Raw genomic sequence first — 20,980 nt, 5'->3', positions numbered from 1 at the left:
ATACGAAATAGGAGGAAAAAAACCAAGAGGAATAGAGCTGGATTTAAAATGACAAATTTGGTGAAAGGAAATCAGTGAGTCAGTGTCAGATAACTTGCAATAATCTTGCCAAAACTATGATTTTCTGAGGACAAATCACTGGAAAACAAAATCACTTCCTTGTGGAACAGAAGGATCAGGTGGGAGGGCAGGAGTGGGGAGGGCTAACCTCAGCTTCACAAAGTGGAGGGTGATGGAGGTCCAGAGAGTGGAGACACAGGCCTGCTGAGGTTAACACAGTTAGTCGACCTGCTGTATGTTTACAGGTACACTGACAAACAGACCGAGTCAATTATTTATGAAACCTACAGCGATCGATGGTCACAGAAATGTAACTGTGTTTAGGTTGATGTATAAGAACAGCAGACATTTCCCATGAGGTTTTATGGTTTGATGTATTATTGTCTTCCACTGGAAAAGCATCTAAACTTGCATCAGGGGTTTTTGTTTTCTTGTGGACAAATACCTGCTCCAAGCCTGTTACCAGAGTATGAACCATTATTCTTTCAAACTCAATGATTAAAAGACAAAACACCATTTCACAAGGACTAAATTGGATCTTGGAGGTCTACTTGACAAATCTTTAACTCGGTTGCTTCATTGGCTTTTTAATGATGATAAATGCCTCGAAAGTGTAATTCAAACACTACTTTATCTGCACTGTTATTATGGCTGTCTGTGTTGTTATTTGTGTTACCCTAAGGAGAAAGGGTAAAATGGTTTTAAAAGAATTGTATTGATCCCTGAGGGAGAACCAGGACACTGCAGCATCCAAAAATAGGTGTAGAGCAAAGAGCAAAGTATGAGGACATAGAAAACAAAATTATGGTGGATTTAGCTCTTATTTTCTTTCCAATAACAGCACTAACTCATGTAAAAGTGTTTATTACAGTACACCCAGTCATCCATATTTATTGTTCTATAAAAAGAACGGATAACCATTTTAGGAAATAGATGATTTTTTTTTTCTGCACTTGACTGCATTTTGTTGTGATACAAGATAACACATCTTTCTGATATACATACAGTGAATCATATCAGTGTCAACTAAAGTATATTGCCAGTGCCATAAAAACACAGCACAACGGAATATCTTCAATGTAACTAAGACAAAGATGTACTCACAGCTGGATGGTCCCTGCCCAGAGTCTTCTCCCTGATGGCCAGAGCATCATTCAGCAGGTTGGCTGCCTCCTTGTATTTGTTCTGATCCCTGACAGACAGAAGCAAACAGAGTCAGACAGAATAACACAAACACAGATGGACAGAATAACAGACAAGCGCACAAAGAAAAGAAACTTAAAGTATGCCAACAATTTCAAATAACGGCTCATTATTTTCAGGTGACGCGGTCCGAATAGATTTGCAGCAGTTCCCACAGTCGATGCAACAGTCTGCTGCCGACAAGTCGACCCAGTCTGTCATTCCTTTAGAGAAGCCAAACCAAAAAACAGCACTGGCTTTTCAATGGATAAGATTTGTGGAAGATCAACCCCTGTAAAATACTCGTCCAGCTCTTGTGTGTCCTTCTTTTGTTCTTCTCTCTCGAGCTGGGAAATTAACGCTTCCCCACTTCTGTTACTGTACTGTAAATCTTTGGTTGTGTCTGCTATGTTTGCTATGCTGCACCTATGACGTAGAAAGGCATCCAGCTATCGTTTGGAGGTCTCATAGAGGCCTGTCACCAAAGATTTCAAGAGACATGCCTCTTTGTTGTGAGGGCGACAGAGAGACAACATGCCATAGCTGTTACCACATCTATGCTATGATCCTGACACGACACCAACAAGGTTACAAACATTCCTTTCACTGATAACTACCAAATACTAACCCTGCATTCGGTTAAATGGCTTCATTCTGAAAAACTGGGAGGGCTTGTAAAACAGTCAGAGTGGCTCTGACTTCAAGGATTTACAAGCTAGTGAAGGTTTTTGTTTTCACACTGCTGCCAGTGTGCTGTAAGAAACTTTAGACCAAACACTGACTGCTGTTTTAAGTGTTTAATTCTGTCACTATAGAAAAATTATCAAATCTATACCATACTACATGCCGCAGATTCTGAAATACGCATCTGTTTCATTTGCACGGTGCATCTTTTCTAAACAGTTCATCTCCAAATCAAACAACATTTATCAAATATCATATTCCATATTACAGTCAACAGTTACATTTTGCAAATAAACTCCTGGATTTGGCTGACCAGGACCCTATTTTGGAAATCAAGATAAAAGATTTGATATACCAACCTGTAAACAAGGGCGAGGATATTGAGCATGGTGGCCACATCTGGGTGATCGTGTCCAGAGGTCTTCTCCAGGTCTTCCAGGGCCTGTTTGCAGAGGGGCACAGCCACCTCGTACCTGCCCTGGGAGGCATACTGGATCACCAGGTTGTGGAGGGTCCTCAGGCGGGCCGGGATCTCGTAACCTCCTTGCTGAGCGGCAGCTGCTGCAGCACTGCCGTGACTCGGCTGGACTGGAGACACAAGAAGCAAAAAAAAAGGTCAGAAACAGGTCTGAAAATAAATATATATTTGACAAACTGAGAATGTTTTATTTATGTTTTACTATTTTTTAGTCTCTTGTGATCCCAAAGTACCCAGAACTTTAGTCTCTTTCAATGGACAATGCATAACTAAACAATAAGCAGGCCTGAACTTCATCATCAGTCCATCGGTTGTAAAACTTTCTTTGTAACTCTAAGCACACTAAACAAACTGGTGTGGTCTGCTGGCTGTGGTCTGCAGTTATTAAAAAAAGTAGTGTCTGAAATAAAAAGCTGTGAGTACTCTATCACTGTGTTTAGCCCTGCAAGCCCCACTCGCAGAGTTCCTGTTCTTTTAGAAGTACTATCCCCCCTCTGCTCCGAGCAGGGACTTTTCTGATGTAAAAATATTTCCTTGGAACTTAATTTAGACCCTGGTCCCGGTGGTGAAAATGACCCGAGTTCCTCCAAAGGTTCCTTATTCTTGGGGAAAGTTCCAGCAGTGGAAATGCAGCCAATACTCATAATATAAAATCACGTCTGTTACCGCTGATTATTTTCTCCAATAACCAATTGTTTGCTCTATGAAATGTAAAAAATGTGAAAAATGACAGATGTTAAAATTTATGATCTCATTTTGTCTGAGCAACAGCCCAAAAATAAAAATAATGAGACATTGGAAATAAAATGCTTTAAAAACAGTTAGATAATTATTCTATTGATCGACTAACTGATTGCTTATGTTTATATGGATTTACTTCTAAGGTTTCTTTAGTTATCGGGACTTAAAATACTTCAGCAATCTGACAATGTTAAACACGTGTGCTTAGTGTCTATAAATATGTTACAAACTGATTTATTGTATTGTATTTTAAGATGAGTTGACTCAAATGTTGGTTCAGATATCACAGACCGGCTCCTGCTTCGTTTTAAGAATACCCTGAAGCTGTTAACATATGCCCTAAAAACAAGATTATTCACGCATAAACAATGTCCTCATTTTGCTACGATGCACAGCAAACGCGCTGCGTTCTGTGTGATATGTTTTACGAGGTCAGGAGGACATAACTGGAATGTCTCTCATGACATGCAGCCTGTCTGTCTGTCTTTCAGTCCGTCTCTGTGCATGTATGTGTGTGTAAGAATGTATGAATGTGTGTCTGAGCGAGAGGTCAGGAAACCACCTGATTGGGTTTCTCATTAAGGGCAGCAGCTCTATATTTACTCTGAAGGAGAGCTGCTCGGGTTTGGAGGAGGAACCCGCCTACTGTAGTCATAACATCGACCAAAGTGAAGAGTCCAAGTGGTACCAGGTGTTCAGAACCACTTGCACCACAGCAGCCTGCAGCCCGATGCTCACTCATGGCAGAGGAAATAATGTAACTTTAATACTAAGAAGGCTTTATATTCAGTTTTGTCTTACATTAATTATGGCCTTCTTTCGCGGTTTCTACATTCACTTTATGTCGATTTGAAGCACTCAGTGCTGAAACAAATATTTGTCTATTTCTATTATTATTGCACTACAAAAACGATAAATAAAACATAAATGTAGCATCTTCTGCTAAAAAGCAAATCAATTCCTCTTTATCCAGACCTACTGAGGATGCTCTTGGCACAGCATTTTTGTATTGATCAGTCTGTCTTTTATTTGAGATTTTAAGATGTTAGGAAAGTTTACAAAAAAATTGTAAAGCATTAGCAATAATAAAGGCATATGACAAAACGAGATGACAGGAAAAAAGAAAGATGCAATAAAAGTCCCGCAAAATTCGAACCAGGCACATTGCGCTTCACGGTCGACCACAAGGTCAGTTTACCAGCCTTGGGGAACACTTGTGAGGCCAAGAAGACATCAGGTTGCATAATGGATATGTAGGATGCATCAAACTGGATCCCTTGAAAATACCATTACTAAATTCTGCAGGTTCAACTAAAACTGCATCCAATTTGTCCAATTAATTAACAGGAGACTAAATCTTTACTACACTGTGGACAGGTATCATCACTGCTCTCATCCTCCAAACACCATTTTTCTCCTTCCTGCTGACAGCAATTTATCAAAACCCAAAAAGCTTCTTGAGCGGCCTGAATAAGCTTGAGGAGGAAAGACATCTAATCTACTCCAGTGTAACACACAAACACAGAGAGAGAGTCACTGGCAGCTCTGTTTCACACTGAAGGAGGATTAATGCCACTAGAAGCTGCATTCGATGATGTGTTCCTCCATGCGCTGGCAGATCCTACACACATCCCGTTTCTGCATTCAGTTCTTTAAATCCAACCACGGCCGTCATTTTGAGGGGAGAAATTTAATCTTTTTTCCGTAGTACTTTGGAAACATGAAACAAATAAAGTACTACTAACCTCCAGGCTAATAAATCTTTTAAGACTTGTATATACCATCATCTAAGGTAGCTACTTGACTGTACTGACTGTAAGCACTGATGTACGTGTGAGCAGGAATATGTGGGTGTGTGCAGAGCATAACAATAAGTGCCTGGGACATGTCTGTGAGTAAATGGGTGTGTGTTCATAATTATTGCATAACAACATGAATTTTTAAACCGTGTTTATCTCAAACCTCACTTACAATTACCAACAGTCAGTGTTTTAAGTGCACCAACCAATTTCACAATAATCTTTTAATCCTGGAAATACTGCCAATCTGATACATTGAGGCAACAAGAGACAAATTAAACCAGAGGTGTTGATGCCGTGACAGAGCATAATTTGGAAATTACAACCTGGTTGAGTTTCTTGCCTCGACTGAGAGAGTTAATCGTTATGTTGCAAGATTGCCCTCTTGCATGGACTTAAGAGCAAATATTTGGCTAACCTTAATCTTATGTGTTGGGACATGAGGCAGAGAAAACAAAAAAAAACACATCAAGTATTTTGAGAGGAGAGACTTAGTCACAGTTTTAAAGAGCTTTACTGTGAAGCTAAATCTGGACATGACACAAGCTAATCAGCAGTGAATCCAGGAGCTACATGTATTTTGATGTCCAGCTGTGAGAGATGAGTGCAGCAGAGTCATGTTTGTGATGTTTGTCAAATTCAGTAAGTACTTTTGGAGATTACTGCACATTTGTGATGACCTAGACACATATTCATGTGTCATCTATGTACTGAGAAGGGTTACACGGATACTGGCATTGAAAAAATGCACGCAGATTTATGTGACTGCTTGTATTGAATGATGAACTAGATGCACTCATCATGTTGCTGTTCCTGGGCAAAATATTGTAATGTCAAAGTGAAATTGATCTCTGATCTTTTGGGTATAAATGTCATCACTTTGGTGAATTGTAATTGAAATGTGAGCCAGTGAAACTTCACAGCTTCACAGCACATCTATCGTTATTTTCAAAATCTATAATTACTTCCTCATACTGATATATTCAGTTGATTGCTACCCATTTTTCCATAAATAACTGCCTTACTCTTTGGTATGAAATCTCAACAAAATAAATACAATAAAGAAAGAAAAATCATTCTATTTTTTGTTTTCCAGGTTTAATTTGATATATATTATATATATATATATATATATATATATATATATATATATATATATATATATATATATATATATATATATATATATATATATATATATATATATATATATATATATATATATATATATATATATATATATATATATATATATATATATATATATATATATATATATATATATATATATATATATATATATATATATATAATATATATATATAAATATAATATATAAATATAATATATATATATATATATATATATATATATATATATATATATATATATATATATATATATATATATATATATATATATATATATATATATATATATATATCACACTGGTGTGATTATCTTAACTGAGAGAAGAAATGCCACATAACTTTATTGTTTTTAATCATTATGCAGTATTGACCTCTAAAGTGTCACCCTTTTATTGAGATTCATGCTGTAGATAATCAATCTTATGCCCCCCCAAACCCAAGCCCTCCCTCACAGCTATATTCTATTAAAGTCTGCTGTCAAGTCATAATTCATATCCAGCCATGGTGCTGAACACAGCAAAGGCTCTATTAAATGCTGAAAATCAGCATAATGAAGTCAGTTTTCCATCTAAAAACATGAAAAAATGTCGTCCTTAAATTCGACACAGTATCCCAAAAACAACCTGCTCTGCTTCCTTTGCTCTACAACTTGCACTGCAATCAGAATTTGGGCCAAAACTCAGAGGAGTCTGGATCAAAACCTATTTTACACCCATGAAACTCTGTGAGAGAGGGAAAGTACCACTGGCTATATTCTAGCCCACACAAAAACAGTGGGACAGCTGATTTCTTTACCAGCAAAAGCACACAGAGGATAAGTTGCCCAGTGTAAAAGTTGAAACACCAGACATGCTGCCTGAGGAAGACTTAATGTTTGCCTCAAATAAGTAGCTGACATTATTCTTTTTGGTCTCTCTGCCCTTTGAGATGATACAGCCGGTGATATTTTTGATGTTGTCAACAAATCCCATGAAAAAATAATGCCAATAATGTAAAAGTTTATCTTGCCTCGTTGGTTCTCAGCCTGAAGCCTACTGGTTCCTCCTGAGGGCATAAACCTTTAAAAACAGCTTCATTTTTAAGAAACCACAGTAATATCATAAACAGCCAGACACTGTTGTTTTTAATAAAAGTCACACAAGCAGGAGTAAATAGAGCATTTGATGGGGACATTTTCCAGCAGTGGTTTGATCCACATTTGGTGCTCTAGTAAATATTTAGGGCAGCAGAATGGCATGCGTGAGTCTGAGTCAACTCATAAAATCCACAGTATTGACCAGACCGCATATTTGAACAATCCATACAAATGTATATAATATTTCTAGGGCTGCAACTCACAATCATTTTCATTTCATGGATTTGTGGATTCTTTTCTTAATTGATCAATAAGTTCATTGGTTTATAAATTGTCTGACATTTAGCTTTCTAATGCCCAAGATAACGTCCTTAAATATGTTGTTTTGTTTGTTTTTTTTGTTTCTACCAACCCAAAAATATTCCGTTTACTGTCATAGAGGAGGAGAGAAACCAGAAAATATTCATTTTTAAGAAGCTGGAATCAGAAATTAAGATATAAGTTGACAACTAATAGATTAATCTTTGCAGCTCTAAATATTAAGTTCAATCTTTGCAGATTAAAGTTTGGACATTTATTACTTTCATTAAATGTGATCTGCAGGATAAATTTCCATTGTGACTGGCCCTCCAGCTGGTAGGTTAAATTAAAGAGTTTCACACAGAGGGCTGGAGGGCACAGAGCCGCAGTCTGGCTCACACAGTGATGTGCAGCAGTTGGACTGTGAACCAGTCGGCTGTCTATTCTGTCAGCAATTTATACTGGCTGACAAACTGGTGCAGGGAGCCAAATGGGAATCACCTTGGTGCAAAATAGAGTTTAGAAAACTCTCTAGACACTAACTTTGGGAACAAACTGACTTTCAAACTTCTGGTCTCCCCCAAAAAAACAACAGTTTGTCAGTTGGCCAAAACAAACTCAAAGCTACTGTATATTACTTTAAATTCAGCTAATTTAATACTGCAGCTTTTCATTGAATTTAATGTAATCGGTGCCAAATGAGGCTTTTGGTTTATTGGGTTCACAAAGACAAACAGGTTAAGTCAGAATTATATGCTTTCACTTTTTTGCTGTGGTTTTATGGCACCAAATGTTTAGATTATTTCATTCACATTCAGAGTCAAAAACAACTGTTCATAACAGCCTTACTGTGATCTTGTGCCGGACATTATTTCAGCTGACTACGGCCACACAACTAGAACACACTGTAGAAATCCTGGGACTATATAACACCAATCTGGTTGGGAGGTTTTCTCCCCATTTGGCATCCGTCCAGCCTGAACTAGGTCCTGACTAATGGGCCTTTACAGCCAACACAGCTTTACTGTCTGGACTACTGAGCTATTGAAAGAGAACCCCATCAAACACTGAGGGAAGGGGTGGACACGAAGAAGAGGAGCCAAGAAAAACTGGGGTGTGCATGTGTGTTAGAGAGCAGTGGAGAGAAGAAGAAACAAAGATTTATGACCCTCAAGAGAAACTCTCCACCATATATAACTGTACGTGATATGTTCTGACTCAGGGGACACCCGCTGACTCGACTATAGTATATTACATGCTGCTGCGAGGATTGAGGTTTTGCTCCAAGAGGAAGAATCAATTCTACAGCAGTGCCATTTTCTAAATTAAAGCCACCATCAAAGAAAAAAAATATTTCAATATTTCATCACATATTTCAGCCGTTCCACAACAGATTTCAGGTAACCATCTTTCAGAATAAACAACACTGCAAACTGTGATGTCTTTCAGAATTATTCTCTTCTTGATCATTGCTTTAATTTAAATGTTAATCTGGGTTGTTTCATGTCGGTGGTCACATGACAAAAGCAGCCCGACTATAACATCCATATCCCAAGGCCAGGAATTACTTTTCATATTTGGATCCAGGACATAAAATGTCCTGAGAGAGGAAGAGGAAGGTGGAACACTTACTGCCGGGGGCCTGGTCGTCCTGGTCGTCTGGGAAGAGATCGTCCAGAGTCTCTTTACTGGAGTCGGAGTCCTTCTCCTCCTGAGAAGGGAGTGAGGGAGAGGAGGAGGAAAAAGAGATGCAATGACTCAGTGTTTTCTAAAGTGGCACCAAATACTTATTTATCTGCTGATGCAGTCGTTCTGAGGTCTGGGTGTGTTAAAATACTTGAGATCGTTTATATTGATAACTTTAAAATGACTCTGCTTCTGATAAGAAGTCCAGGGAAGTGACTTAAATATTCCAAAATAGAAGGAATCAGTAGGGGAGAAGGTACAACAGGAAATAGCTCTTTCAAAGGAATGGGAGTTACATGATGAGACAATTCTGATAATCCTGGAGAGACAAAACAAAATTAACCTTTCTCTAAACTGAAATTATCAAGAGTCATCATATCTAAACTCTACAAGTCACGATTCTTTAACCTTCAAGTGTCGGATCACAAGTCATTTATTTTCTGTCAAGTCAAATTGTAAGTCATAAAAGCAGTACTTTGAATCTCCGAGTCTATATATATTGTCTATTATTTAAACCATTATTGTGACATTCTCATCAGGAGTGTTGGCTAATTGTTTGAATAATAACCTTTATGTTTTGAACATGACACCTTACTGCAGACAGTGAAGCTGTAAATACCCAACATGGCTTGAATTGCTGCCATGAATCTTGTTCTCACTGGTTAAGCACAATATATTATATTCCATGTTGTTGATGGCCCAAAGTAATGATCCCAAAACAAGTAATCCCTTTCCTCTAAATTTTAAATCCAATTGCTGCAGCAATAAAAATGGAGTCAGTGGCCAACTGTGACTAAACAGATTAACTGATAACAGAATTTTATATTGGCACTAAAAAATAATACATAATACATCCACTTGATAAAGTTCAGTTTCTCTGTTTCTTTGTTGTGATATCCTACTTCTGTCTGAAGATGTCTGGTCAAACTTTAAACACAAGGCTTGATAAGACACTCTGAAGAACACTCACAGATGGGGACAAGTCCTCGTCGTACTTCTTCAGCTGGTTCATGAACTCCAGGTGCTTCTTCTCCTCCTCCAACTGGGCCACACTCTGCTCGCTCTTCTGCAGCTTCTGCTGTGTCCCGGCTAGCTCGTCCCGCAGCCACTGGTTCTCCTGGCAGAGCCGGCGAACCTGAGCCCGCAGCTTCTGCTTCTCCGACTCCACCGAGCTCAGGTGGCTCGACAGTGCCATCATCACCTGGACAGAGAGGGGCGTGTTTTCTTTACGCAGAAGAATTGCTTCATAGCTCAAATAGTTTGGATGTAGTACTTGTTTAATCTACAAAATCTCATACTGTAATACCAACGTATGATGCGGCGGACAACAGACTGACTGTGCTTTCAATACAAGGAACAAATACCTTCATTATCTTAATACAAAGACATCTTGTAACTGATTTAATGGCTGCATAATGTTGTGCTAGAACTGCCGGAGAGAAGACTAATCTCCCCATCAATGCTAAAATGTGCACATTACTGTTAATGTGAGGCATCCTGGTTAGAGCACCCACCTAATAGCATGTGTTGCAAGGTGAAAAGCTGGGAGGAGTATAATTAGACAGCCAGTTTGAGGCATACACACATTAGAGCTGTTATGGCACCAAAACTATGCAGAAAAATATGAATCACTGCACTTCGCCATAAGTACAAGCTATCCAAAAAGCTGAGGGTGGATATTAGAGTCTGCATGGTGCAGTGTTTTGTATATTTAATAGACAAAGCCTGCTGGGAGATGGAGATGAGAGGCTAAAACTTCAACAATGACTCATCAGTGACTCACAGGCAAATCTTTGCCAACTGAACAGTGACGTAAACTTTACTGAAAAATCCGCATTTTTAAAATGTCTTGTTTCTGAGCTGGAAAAGCTTCTCCCTTTGTTTCTGCTCTCTTTGTTCAGGAGGATTTTTGCTGTTTGAACTTCACTCTGCTTTGTTATTTGTGTGTATGCTTTGTTTGCTTGGTCCATTATATGCAACACTACAGCGAGACATATTGCTGTGAACTGAAGGAGGATCCAAAGCGGCAGCATTTTTTCTTCACTGTTTCTGGCGTCTTTTATTTCTCATGTGTTTCTACTTTAACAAATGTATGAATCCACACCTGTAACCCCTCTAACAGAGCCTACATGAAAGCATTTTTTCTACATTCCCTGTGTGATAGAAGTCAGTCTGCTGAAGACTGTTTTTCTGCCTGGTGTCCTTAAAGCTCCTCTGGCTCTGAGCTGCTGACACGACGGATGGTTCTGAGGACAGTGACACCGTAACTGGACTGAATGAATTATCACTTCAGTAGCTTTTTTGCACCGCTGATGTCTCACATCCAGTGTGAATTTGGGCAGAAAGCCCATGTGCTTTAAACTGTGAAAATGAAAGCGCTGCAGTGACACAAACTTTGACAAAAATGTTTAACGTGTCTTACTGGAGGTGTAAAAATAACACACCATTATTTTCCCATCTGTTTTTACTGGATGAACCAGACAGGGTGAAAGCTACAACCAGTTAATGGATGAAGATGCAGTTCTCACCATCTTCTAATCTCATGGTTTTCCACATTTCACGCAATATTAGATGTTGAAGACAGCTGAAGCCAGGGCAACTCAGGAGTTCTTGCTTTAGATTCTCAGGTGGACATGAAGTTATTTCATCAATCTAGACCTTGGATAGTTTGTTGTAGCTAAAAAAAATTGAATGCATAAAAAACAATGTCGTGTTTGCCTCAATCTGCTGGATATTCAGTTCAGATGAACCTCCACATAATAGAACAGCCTTGGTATTTGAGTTGATAATGATTCACCAGTGATTTACAGGCTATGGAAAAAAGCAGACTGACGTACCTGTGCCTCGCTCAGCCCGAGCTCCAGCATCTCCAGGGACTTGCGGATCATGTGGGACTTCTCCTCCACCAGGACGCCCTCCTCATCCTGCTTCAGGCAGCGCAGTGTGCCCAGCAGGCCATCCAGGATGGAGTGGTGCTCCTGCTTCAGGGCCTCCAGCCCCTGGATCACCTGCTTGGTCCGGGAGATGATCTCATCCTGGGACAGCTTCTCCCCGGGGTCCTCCTCCTCCTTCACGCACACCATGGTGGACATGTCCTCACGCATCCTGCAGATTAAACAACAGGGAAAAGGAGAGTTCATGTCAAATTGATGTAGGAGTTCATTTTAGTTAATAACGTTGTTTTATATACCAATGAAAATTAATCCGACACAGATGTCCTAATTAAACACAAGGGTACAAATTATAGCAAGAGGGCAAAAATGTTCTAGATCCTGACAAAGACAAGCTTGTAGTCATCTAAAGACATTTAACATTTGTTTCCACTCGTCTTGTGACATTCATGCTTGTTTAAGTTCTGACTAAACAATAAATAACATTTAACTCAACAAACATTTGATGTGGGTTAACACTAGCTGCTGTAAAATCATAAAAATGTCCACCTGGAAAAGGTAAAGTCTTGGGCTTCACTAGAAATGTGAGAAATATTGATTCATATAGAGGAATCATTACTGGGCGAACACGTAACCTTCAGATGTTTCATTCAGAGTCGTATCCTCCTGAACTTTTCTTGTCCCATGGCCACTACATGGCCTTTTAACAGCTCCGCCAGTGATTCATCTCCCTTTACGATCAATACTCAGCTCAGAGGGTGAAACAACATTGGCTCAAGATTAGACCCATGTGTTTGTTGCTCAATTTATTGGTTCAGATTGAAAGAATTAATAAGAAATGCTCCCTCTACTCTCTCCAACTACACTCAAGGTGCCTTTCAGAGTCTGACTGCTCTACCGTGTTAAAGCAGTAGAAAAAGTTGGATAAACAAAGGCTAAATGTAGTGCAGCATTTGTGAAGTGCTCTAAAAACTGAGGAGTCATCACTTAAGATGCTTTAAAAAAAGGGTACTTTGGTGGAGCTGTGATGAAAGTATAGACCAAACCACAGACGTTAAACCTGCTTTCTGCTGACAGTTCAAACCCACATCTGAGGCTTGTGAGCTGTGTGGTTCACAGATAACGACAGATATGAGGTGAGGAAACTCTGAAGGGAACTGGAAGAAAAAATAAATGAATTGTTTTTAAAGGAACAGTTCACCCAGAAAATGAACAACAGTCACTTTCTCCTCATCCCCATGCTGATTGAAAGTCAGGTGAAGTTTCGTCGTCCACAAAACATTTCTGGAGCTTCACAGCAGAACAGTGTAGCAGCATTCTGCTAAACAGCTGAAGTGGCTGGCTTTAAAACTTCAAAAACAACCAAGAAAAACAGCAACAAAAAAACATAAAAAAGGTTCCATACAGATCAACCAGCATATTCCAAGTGTTCTGAAGCCCAGAGATCTCAAAGTGATTTGAAAGGACGTTATCTACATCCTCTCTCAAGTGAAAATATTCACTGCAGCTGCAAAGCTTAAAACGTCAGCACAAAACCTGCCTGAAGTGGATGCACAACCCCACTGCGATTCATTTTCAGTTTGATATAACTGTAACTCTGCTAAAAGTATTTTCGCCATATTAATCCCCCACTGCTGGAAAAAATACTATCCAGTAAGGTAATGCCGGCATATTCATATGCATGATTACAGTATCTCCAACCATAATCATCTTCTTAGTGTTGAAATAATGCAGTCATAGCACATAATCAGATCCTGAATCAGCCTTGGCGATTAAAGAGGAGGACTATTAGGTGTAGGAGGTAGAAACAGATGTTATTTTTATGCACATATTAGCTAAAGGCTGCAGGTTAACCCGTGTGCCTCTGACACTGACCTCCCTCAACACAATTCCAATGGACTACTTCCCACTTTATCCAGACTTCCTTTGCTTTGTATTCATTACACACTCACACAAACTTAAGAGGATTATGACTGAGCGCTTCGGCAGCACTTGTAGCGAGCTGCCTAATAAATCTGTGCGAGCACGTCAAACTGAAACTGCCAACAGTCTCTCAGCTGAATAATTATAGAAACACTGGCTGGAGTTTTGTTTTACTGCATGGCTTTGTGGAAAATACAGAAATGAAACAACTCCTGGGTGTGACTGAACTAACATTCGTCTCATCCTTTATGTCGCAATGACACAATGAGTTGATCCAGCTTGCCCACCTCAATATGAACGCTGCTATGGCACCAGGTGAAAACTGCAGCGTCGTCTTGAACTGCCTCCGATTTCACATATCAGTTCAAATGTGGATGACAAAACAAAACAACGTTAGCTGAGCAGACGAGGCATATGGAGGAAGAGCTACAGCCCTGATCGCTCCATGTGACTCAGCAACCAGCCTGCAGCCTATCAGCTGACAGCTGGCCAGGAAACTGACGCTGTGGAGGAGGAGACAGAGAACAGCAGCTCCAGGTGAGCTGAGCTCTGCAGCACGAGAGGAAACCTTCAGCAAAAATACATACAGCTACATTTAAGAAGAATGTCCCTGTATTGAGAAACAGCAACAGCCCAACGCTTACATTTCTACTAGAGCTGCAACAATAAACCAATTACTCTATCGACAACTATTTTGATCATCAATTAAATCATTCCAGTCATTTCTATTAAGTAGAAATGTCGAACATTTGCTAGTTCCAGCTTTGAAAATGTGATGATTTGCTGCTTTTCTTAGAGTTTTGGACCGTTAGTCGGATAAAAGAAGCAATCTGAAGAAATCGTTTTGGGCTCTGTGAAATTATGAAGAGAATCTCTAACTTTACTTTGTCTCCACATTTTTTTCTTATTGTTATGTAGCAGACACCAGATTGTTTTCTTCATAAGCGAAACAGGCACATAAAACCTAAAAACATCTTACTAGGATGACCACAGTAATCCGATGCATGTCATATAATTTTCCTTCAAATCTGCTCATCTTCCAGCCCTGTGAGCCGAAAAACTGTGATTAGTCATAACTTCACTAAAACACACATTCTTTAAGATGTAAGCATCTTAAAAAAAGTTGTTGTTGCTGGGAAGTTTCTCCTTCAAAAGGTCCCAGCAGTAAATAAGGGAATGAGTCTGCGTTTTACCAACATCACAGAGCAAGGTCAATTTCCAACTACTGGAAAGACCCCAAACAGCGAAACACGAGTCAGACAACAACTATCACTTTAGGCTGTGTAATACAGAAGTGAAAATGACAGCACGCGCCTTTTCTTCCTGCTGTGATCTAACCATCTTTTATTTCTGGCATCAGATGAGTCTCAGAGCACGATGACCCACGGGGAAAGTCATAAGAAACTATTTCTGATGTTAACTTTTGAAATGTAAATAGCTGGCTTGAAGCTGAGCGCCCGAGGGACGCTGCAGCTTTTTATATCAGCATGTTAAAGCAGTGATATCAGCCAATGGGGAGGCTGAGGATGGAGGGTTGCGTTTGGGACCAATGAAGAAGAGGAACAGTAAGTGCTTGCTCCGAGCTTCATGTATGAGGACTGAGCTGGCAGCAGGAAGAGCAGCGCGGTGGAGAACGGTCTTAGTCAGCGATGTGTGATCTGATGAGAGCTGTGAATCACATCCACATTCAAAGAGAGAGAAAGTCTAAGACGCTCTGAAATGGCACAAATCACATCTACTGGACAATTTTTAAACTAAAATTACCCACAAAATAATCAAATATATGTTTGTTTGTTTGTTTGTCTGTCTGCTTTCTATCCATGATTTGAACACTTGTTCTACCTGCATCCTGTTTATGAAAATATTCTCTATTTGCTGCACTATGAAATTATCTGCCTGTCATGGCAATAAGATAAGCAATAACTTCCCATTTTTGTATTTTAAAAACAAGTTCATAACCTGTGGTTTATGCACACCTGGGGATAAGAAAGGCTAAGGAGTAGTGAGCAAAGATGGATGATCTAATATTCTGTCAGTCTAATGAGATTTTGTGGTAGAACTCGAAGACTTTTTCTTTCCTCTCTCAACCCTTGAGGAACATAAATTGCAAATTTCGATCATGTTGTCTTCAGCTATGATTGCCGAGCATGAAGACAGACAGAGAGAAAAAGTCAGTTGGAAAAATGCAGAAGTATAACGCAATACCCTCAAAGATTCACAACTTCCAGTAACAGATTTTTTTTGCCAATTGGGAGTGCTGTAAAGAAGCAGTGAATGCTGACATGTCACATTTTAAGTTGATATGGTAACCTTTTCCCTGTTATGTTGCTAACAGTTGCTTATTTACACATCTAACAGATTTGGAGCATCATTTGCATTCATTTGGAGTAGTGTCTCCATCCACAAGTGAACTGAAGTCTAGTATTCACCTTCCTTTTAGCTCCATTTCTGTTTATTCACAACTAAATATTAGGTAAGTACTTCTTCTCATGGCTGATACCAATAAGACAGGGTCAGATGTAGTGAGCACAAATGGAAGATTTAATAACATTTGGGTCTCTAGTCTACGTGGCTTACACAACAGAGCTCTTTACCACTTCTTCTCTGTGTTAACTGAGAAAATGCAGATCAATTTCAGAGAACCATCACTGACTATATCAATAAGTGCATAAATGGTGAGCTTGTTATATCATCTTTACCGATATGCAACATTAAATATATACATTTCCCAACATCAGTAGGAACTATATCAGTTACTTTGCCTTTTCCCTGCTTGGTAGTTCAAAACGCAATTATCAAAGTTTTTATGATGAAAACTGCTGCTACAGTAAATGACCCTGTGAGCAGTGAAAGTGAACAAAACTGTAAAGCTGCAGTCCAAAAAAGAAACAACAATGAAGTGAAAGAAATGCTGTAAAAACTCTGTAGAGCTGAAGGATCAAGTCATCTACAGTTAATACAAATACTGATTAAGGCCACTTTATAATGATCAAGGTTGTTCAAGCCTATCTTCTTCTATTACTTTTGCACTTTGTGATCTTGATTTCATAACTCCTGCAAAACGTCAGTCTTGCTGAACTAATAAGCAGCTACTATTGCTGTCTCATGTGAACACATTAGCTATAAGCTTCAGAGACCGAGAGAAGGGTTAACAAATCAGGCAGTCACGAGACATGACACTGCATGGCTGAACCACAGGAAATGACAAGTGAGATTGGTATCAATAATAAACAGATTTGCTCTTCTGTGTCTGAACCGTCTGAACGTTCTGGAGGCTGAATACTAATCAATGCAACACAGGAAAAAAAATCTGTATGAATGAATGTGCTGCTGTTATGAACTATGTGTCGCCTCCTGAAATGAGTTGCTGGCTCACTTCTGGTAGGTCACCACATGACAAGAGTAACCAATGAGTTAATTATTTCCATGAGTGGGCCTTGGGGGAGAGATTAAATCTATCACTTGAATCACTGAAGTAGTTTAAGATGTTCTGATCTACAGAGACAGTAGTGACGCTGCTCGCTGCTGCACCACCCAGCAGGCTGAAAGATACAGACAGAATATACTTGATTCATTTCTTTAACAGACACTGGCTTTGATTTAGATCTTGCTTCAGACTCTCTGTAGATTAAGTGTCAGGTTTTGAGCGTGTGTCATCAAAACTGGGGTGAAAAAAGAACTCTTACATATTAAACTGCACAAGTTCCTCCTGACATCACATGAGCCATTTCTGTGTCTCTCTGGATATTTGACTAGATTAAACCAAGATAAGCTGACACAGTCCAAGAGAGCAGCCCTGCAGTAAATCCTCCTTCTTGAATATCACAATGTTTGGTTCTTGCTGTTGAGTCAACTTTATGATCAGTTTGGAGGATGCAGGTCATTGTTAAACTATGTTCGGAGATGTACTTGATAATAAAAACATGTCTGCATACGTATGATGACTGTCTCACATAACCTGCATCCATTGGTCCTCAGAAAATTATCACTTTGCACAAAAACTGAGACAATTAATGACCTTTGAGTGCTGTATTAAAGTATGTGTCTTATATTGTTCAGTCAGTATTTTCTTGAAGGTATTTATAGTTGAATTTGCTTTTGAGCTGTCTTTTGCACTTATTTGTTGTCTAGTTTTGTCTTTTAAAAGGCCTATCTAGAGACGGGCAATGCAAATTAGTTCAGAGTTAAAAATGCTGTTGTGTGTTTCATCAATCGATGCAACATACTTGTCTCAATATAAATAAACTCTAAATGACTTATGGGAGGACTTATTGCACAAATGCTACATTAGACTGGATTAGTTTTAGCTACCTCACCCTAATGCACTGGAAACTCAATTGATTTCAAATCGTCTGTATGCTGTGGTTTGATTTGGATGCTGCTTCAGGCTCATTCTAATTTAAGCGCAACCAATATATCTGTCTTATATATTGATTACTTTATGGCATATATCTCTGCGCAGCCAGTCAAGTAGTGGTAATTAGAAATTACAGCACAGAGATGCCAAAGGATGTCTGAAATGCTTTAGAAACAATATGCTTATTACAGGATAAGGAGATTTAAAGAGTTCTCATCTTGTGTTTCCTTTAAAAAAAAAAAAAAACAACTAGATATCAGTGTACAATATCTGCAGTCAGTGTCAGGTGGTTTACATGCTTCACCTGCAAAAATGCTTTCTGCGCTTCTCAGCAGCATTAGAGCGAAATCTTCTGTGACAACACATATTTATCTTTTCCCACCAATACACAAAACCCCTGTGGGATCTGTGAGCCAACAACAAGCTGTCCCTGGAGAGCAGAGGAGTGTTATCCTGGAGGAGGAGCCCTGCTGCAGGTTGTCATGTACCTCAAACATGAAAGACTGCAGGGCAGGGTAAACAAACCTCACACAGAAACCTCAGGAATAATAATTATGTGTACTCCTGAGATTTCTCTCATGAAGTGTCCACACAGAGATTGTGGGATTATGTGTCCTAAAATCTCAAAATACTCATAGACACCTCTGAGGCTTTCTGCTCTTCAGATCCCAGCTGTGAGTCCCACAGAGATCCACTGTCCCCTCTGAGGCAACACAGGCAGCTTTCACAGCTCTCAGCCCTGTTCTGAATATCAATGAAAGGACGGTCCAACACAGCTAGCTAACTATCACATGACAAATTCAACATCCCCACTTCAGCGGCCAACAAGTGCATCATTCCCCCGGCTGACAGGCATGTTTTAGCCCCGTCCTGTGCCTTCACAGTTCCTGCTGCTTTGTCCCGGCTGTCTCCTCCACAAATGGATTAACCTGAAGAACCAGTTAGTGAATACTTTCCTGTCACGGAGCTAACCGTGAGCTAACACTCCCAGTGACATTTAATGTGCTCATGGCGTCTAATTCCTGCAATTAACGTAAACACCAAGACACCATATAGAGGAGTACGCTTTTCAAAAAGACGACTTCCCCCACATTATTCAACGTTTTAATTCAAATAAGTCACGTATGAGGGAATGTCACCTGAGCAAACATGAAGATATCATTAAAAGATTAATTAGCTAATTCCAAGAAATACACGGCGCCATTCTTACCGTTCTCTAGGACATCCGTCGCCAATGTAGCCTGACTGTAACGTTCGCCCTCCTCCCTGCTTATCCTTACAAATCACGTCTTATTTTAAACGATGAGGGCGTTGCTCCTTTATCCGACAACGTTCACCGACAAGTGTGGGGATATATACGTGATAAGAAAAAAAAAAAAAAAAGCAACACAATCTCCAAACCGGGTTACGTCTCGCCGACTGACGCTGCTGGGTTTCACTGCATCAACCGCCGTCCGGTAATGATGACCAGCTAGCTACATAGCTAGCCACCTAACTGTCAAAACACTGACTTTAGTCGGAGCCGCTCGACAACAAAAGCCGGTTCTCCGTCGCTTCCATGACAGGAGCAGCTCCCTCACACTAACTCGAGAGCGGCTTCATGTGGGGGCTAAGTGAAAAGTTGACTAGTCGCCCATGAAGATGACAGCCCGCTGGTCCGCTGGCTGGATGACTGACTGACTGCGCGGTGCGTGAAAATGGCGTTACCCGGCGACCCCCCTCCTCCTCCTCGCGCTCTTCCTCGGTGATGATGTCATCGCTGGCCGGATTAAAGGGGAAGGAAGCTGCGGGGCGAGCTGAGCCGAGCAGCCGGATTTATTATTTATCACACAGAAACACTGAAAACAACAGCTAATTACTGCTGCTGGGACCATTCTGAGGCCTGGTGGAGTAGTTTTACAGGTGGAGAGTAAAAATAAATAAATACATCAAAATCTTGTTCCTTACTTGTAGTTCAATTGAGTATTTTATGTTATTTAATTGTTGCAAACCCCTTTATTCCACAAGAAAATACTGTATTTAAGGATAAATTCAGCCACATATTTAAGTCATTATCTACTTATTCCTCATATGAATGTATGAATGACAACATGACCTACTTACTGCTGCTGGGACTATTTTGCAGCAGTATTTTTACAGGTGGAAAGTAAAATGTGGTATTATTAGTAGTATTTTCTGTTATTTGATACTTGTGCACCCCTTTATCCCAGAAGAAAATATTGTATTTAAGGATTAATAAAAAACAACAAAAAATAAAATTAAGTCATTATCTACTCATCCTCATATGAATGGATGAATGAAAACATGAACTTCTTACTGCTTGTTGCTGTATTTTTACAGGTGGAAAGTAAAATAATAATCATTTCAAAGATATCAAACTCTGTATTTGTCATGTAGTGGTGTATATTCTGTTATTTAATACTTGTGCACCCCTTTATTCAATTTTTTTTTTTAGTATTTTTTACTTTACATTTATTTGTTAAAAGATAATTTTAGCCAAAAATTCAAATTCAGTCTCTATCTACTCATCCTCATATGAATGTATGAATGAAAACAGGAACTACTGACTACTGCTGGGACTATTTTGTAGCTTGGTTGTATATTTTTACAGGTGCAAAGTATTTTATGCCACTTAATACTTGTACACACCTTT

At 39.4% G+C, this 20,980-nt stretch overlaps 1 protein-coding gene across 3 annotated transcripts in view; it reads right to left on the bottom strand.

Moving 5' to 3' along the window:
* klc1a (kinesin light chain 1a) overlaps positions 1–20,067 on the bottom strand; it is a 43,624-nt gene extending 23,557 nt beyond the window's left edge. For 2 of the 3 annotated variants that reach the window (XM_037071286.1, XM_037071288.1), the window contains exons 1-6: positions 19,538–20,067; positions 11,994–12,261; positions 10,127–10,357; positions 9,103–9,181; positions 2,286–2,514; positions 1,165–1,252 (exon numbers count right to left, since the gene is read on the bottom strand). In XM_037071286.1, the coding sequence (XP_036927181.1) occupies positions 1,165–1,252; positions 2,286–2,514; positions 9,103–9,181; positions 10,127–10,357; positions 11,994–12,260 (894 nt within the window). In that variant the 5' untranslated portion in view covers position 12,261; positions 19,538–20,067. The remainder of the gene's footprint in view (positions 1–1,164; positions 1,253–2,285; positions 2,515–9,102; positions 9,182–10,126; positions 10,358–11,993; positions 12,262–19,537) is intronic. The other variant, XM_037071287.1, reaches the window with a different exon arrangement.
* Positions 20,068–20,980: the final 913 nt, after the last annotated feature.

Source organism: Acanthopagrus latus, chromosome 16, assembly GCF_904848185.1.
Source record: "Acanthopagrus latus isolate v.2019 chromosome 16, fAcaLat1.1, whole genome shotgun sequence".
In the NCBI taxonomy this organism is placed as follows: domain Eukaryota; kingdom Metazoa; phylum Chordata; class Actinopteri; order Spariformes; family Sparidae; genus Acanthopagrus; species Acanthopagrus latus.
Note: the sequence above shows the minus strand (reverse complement) of the source record. Positions and strands in the feature narration are given on the sequence as shown.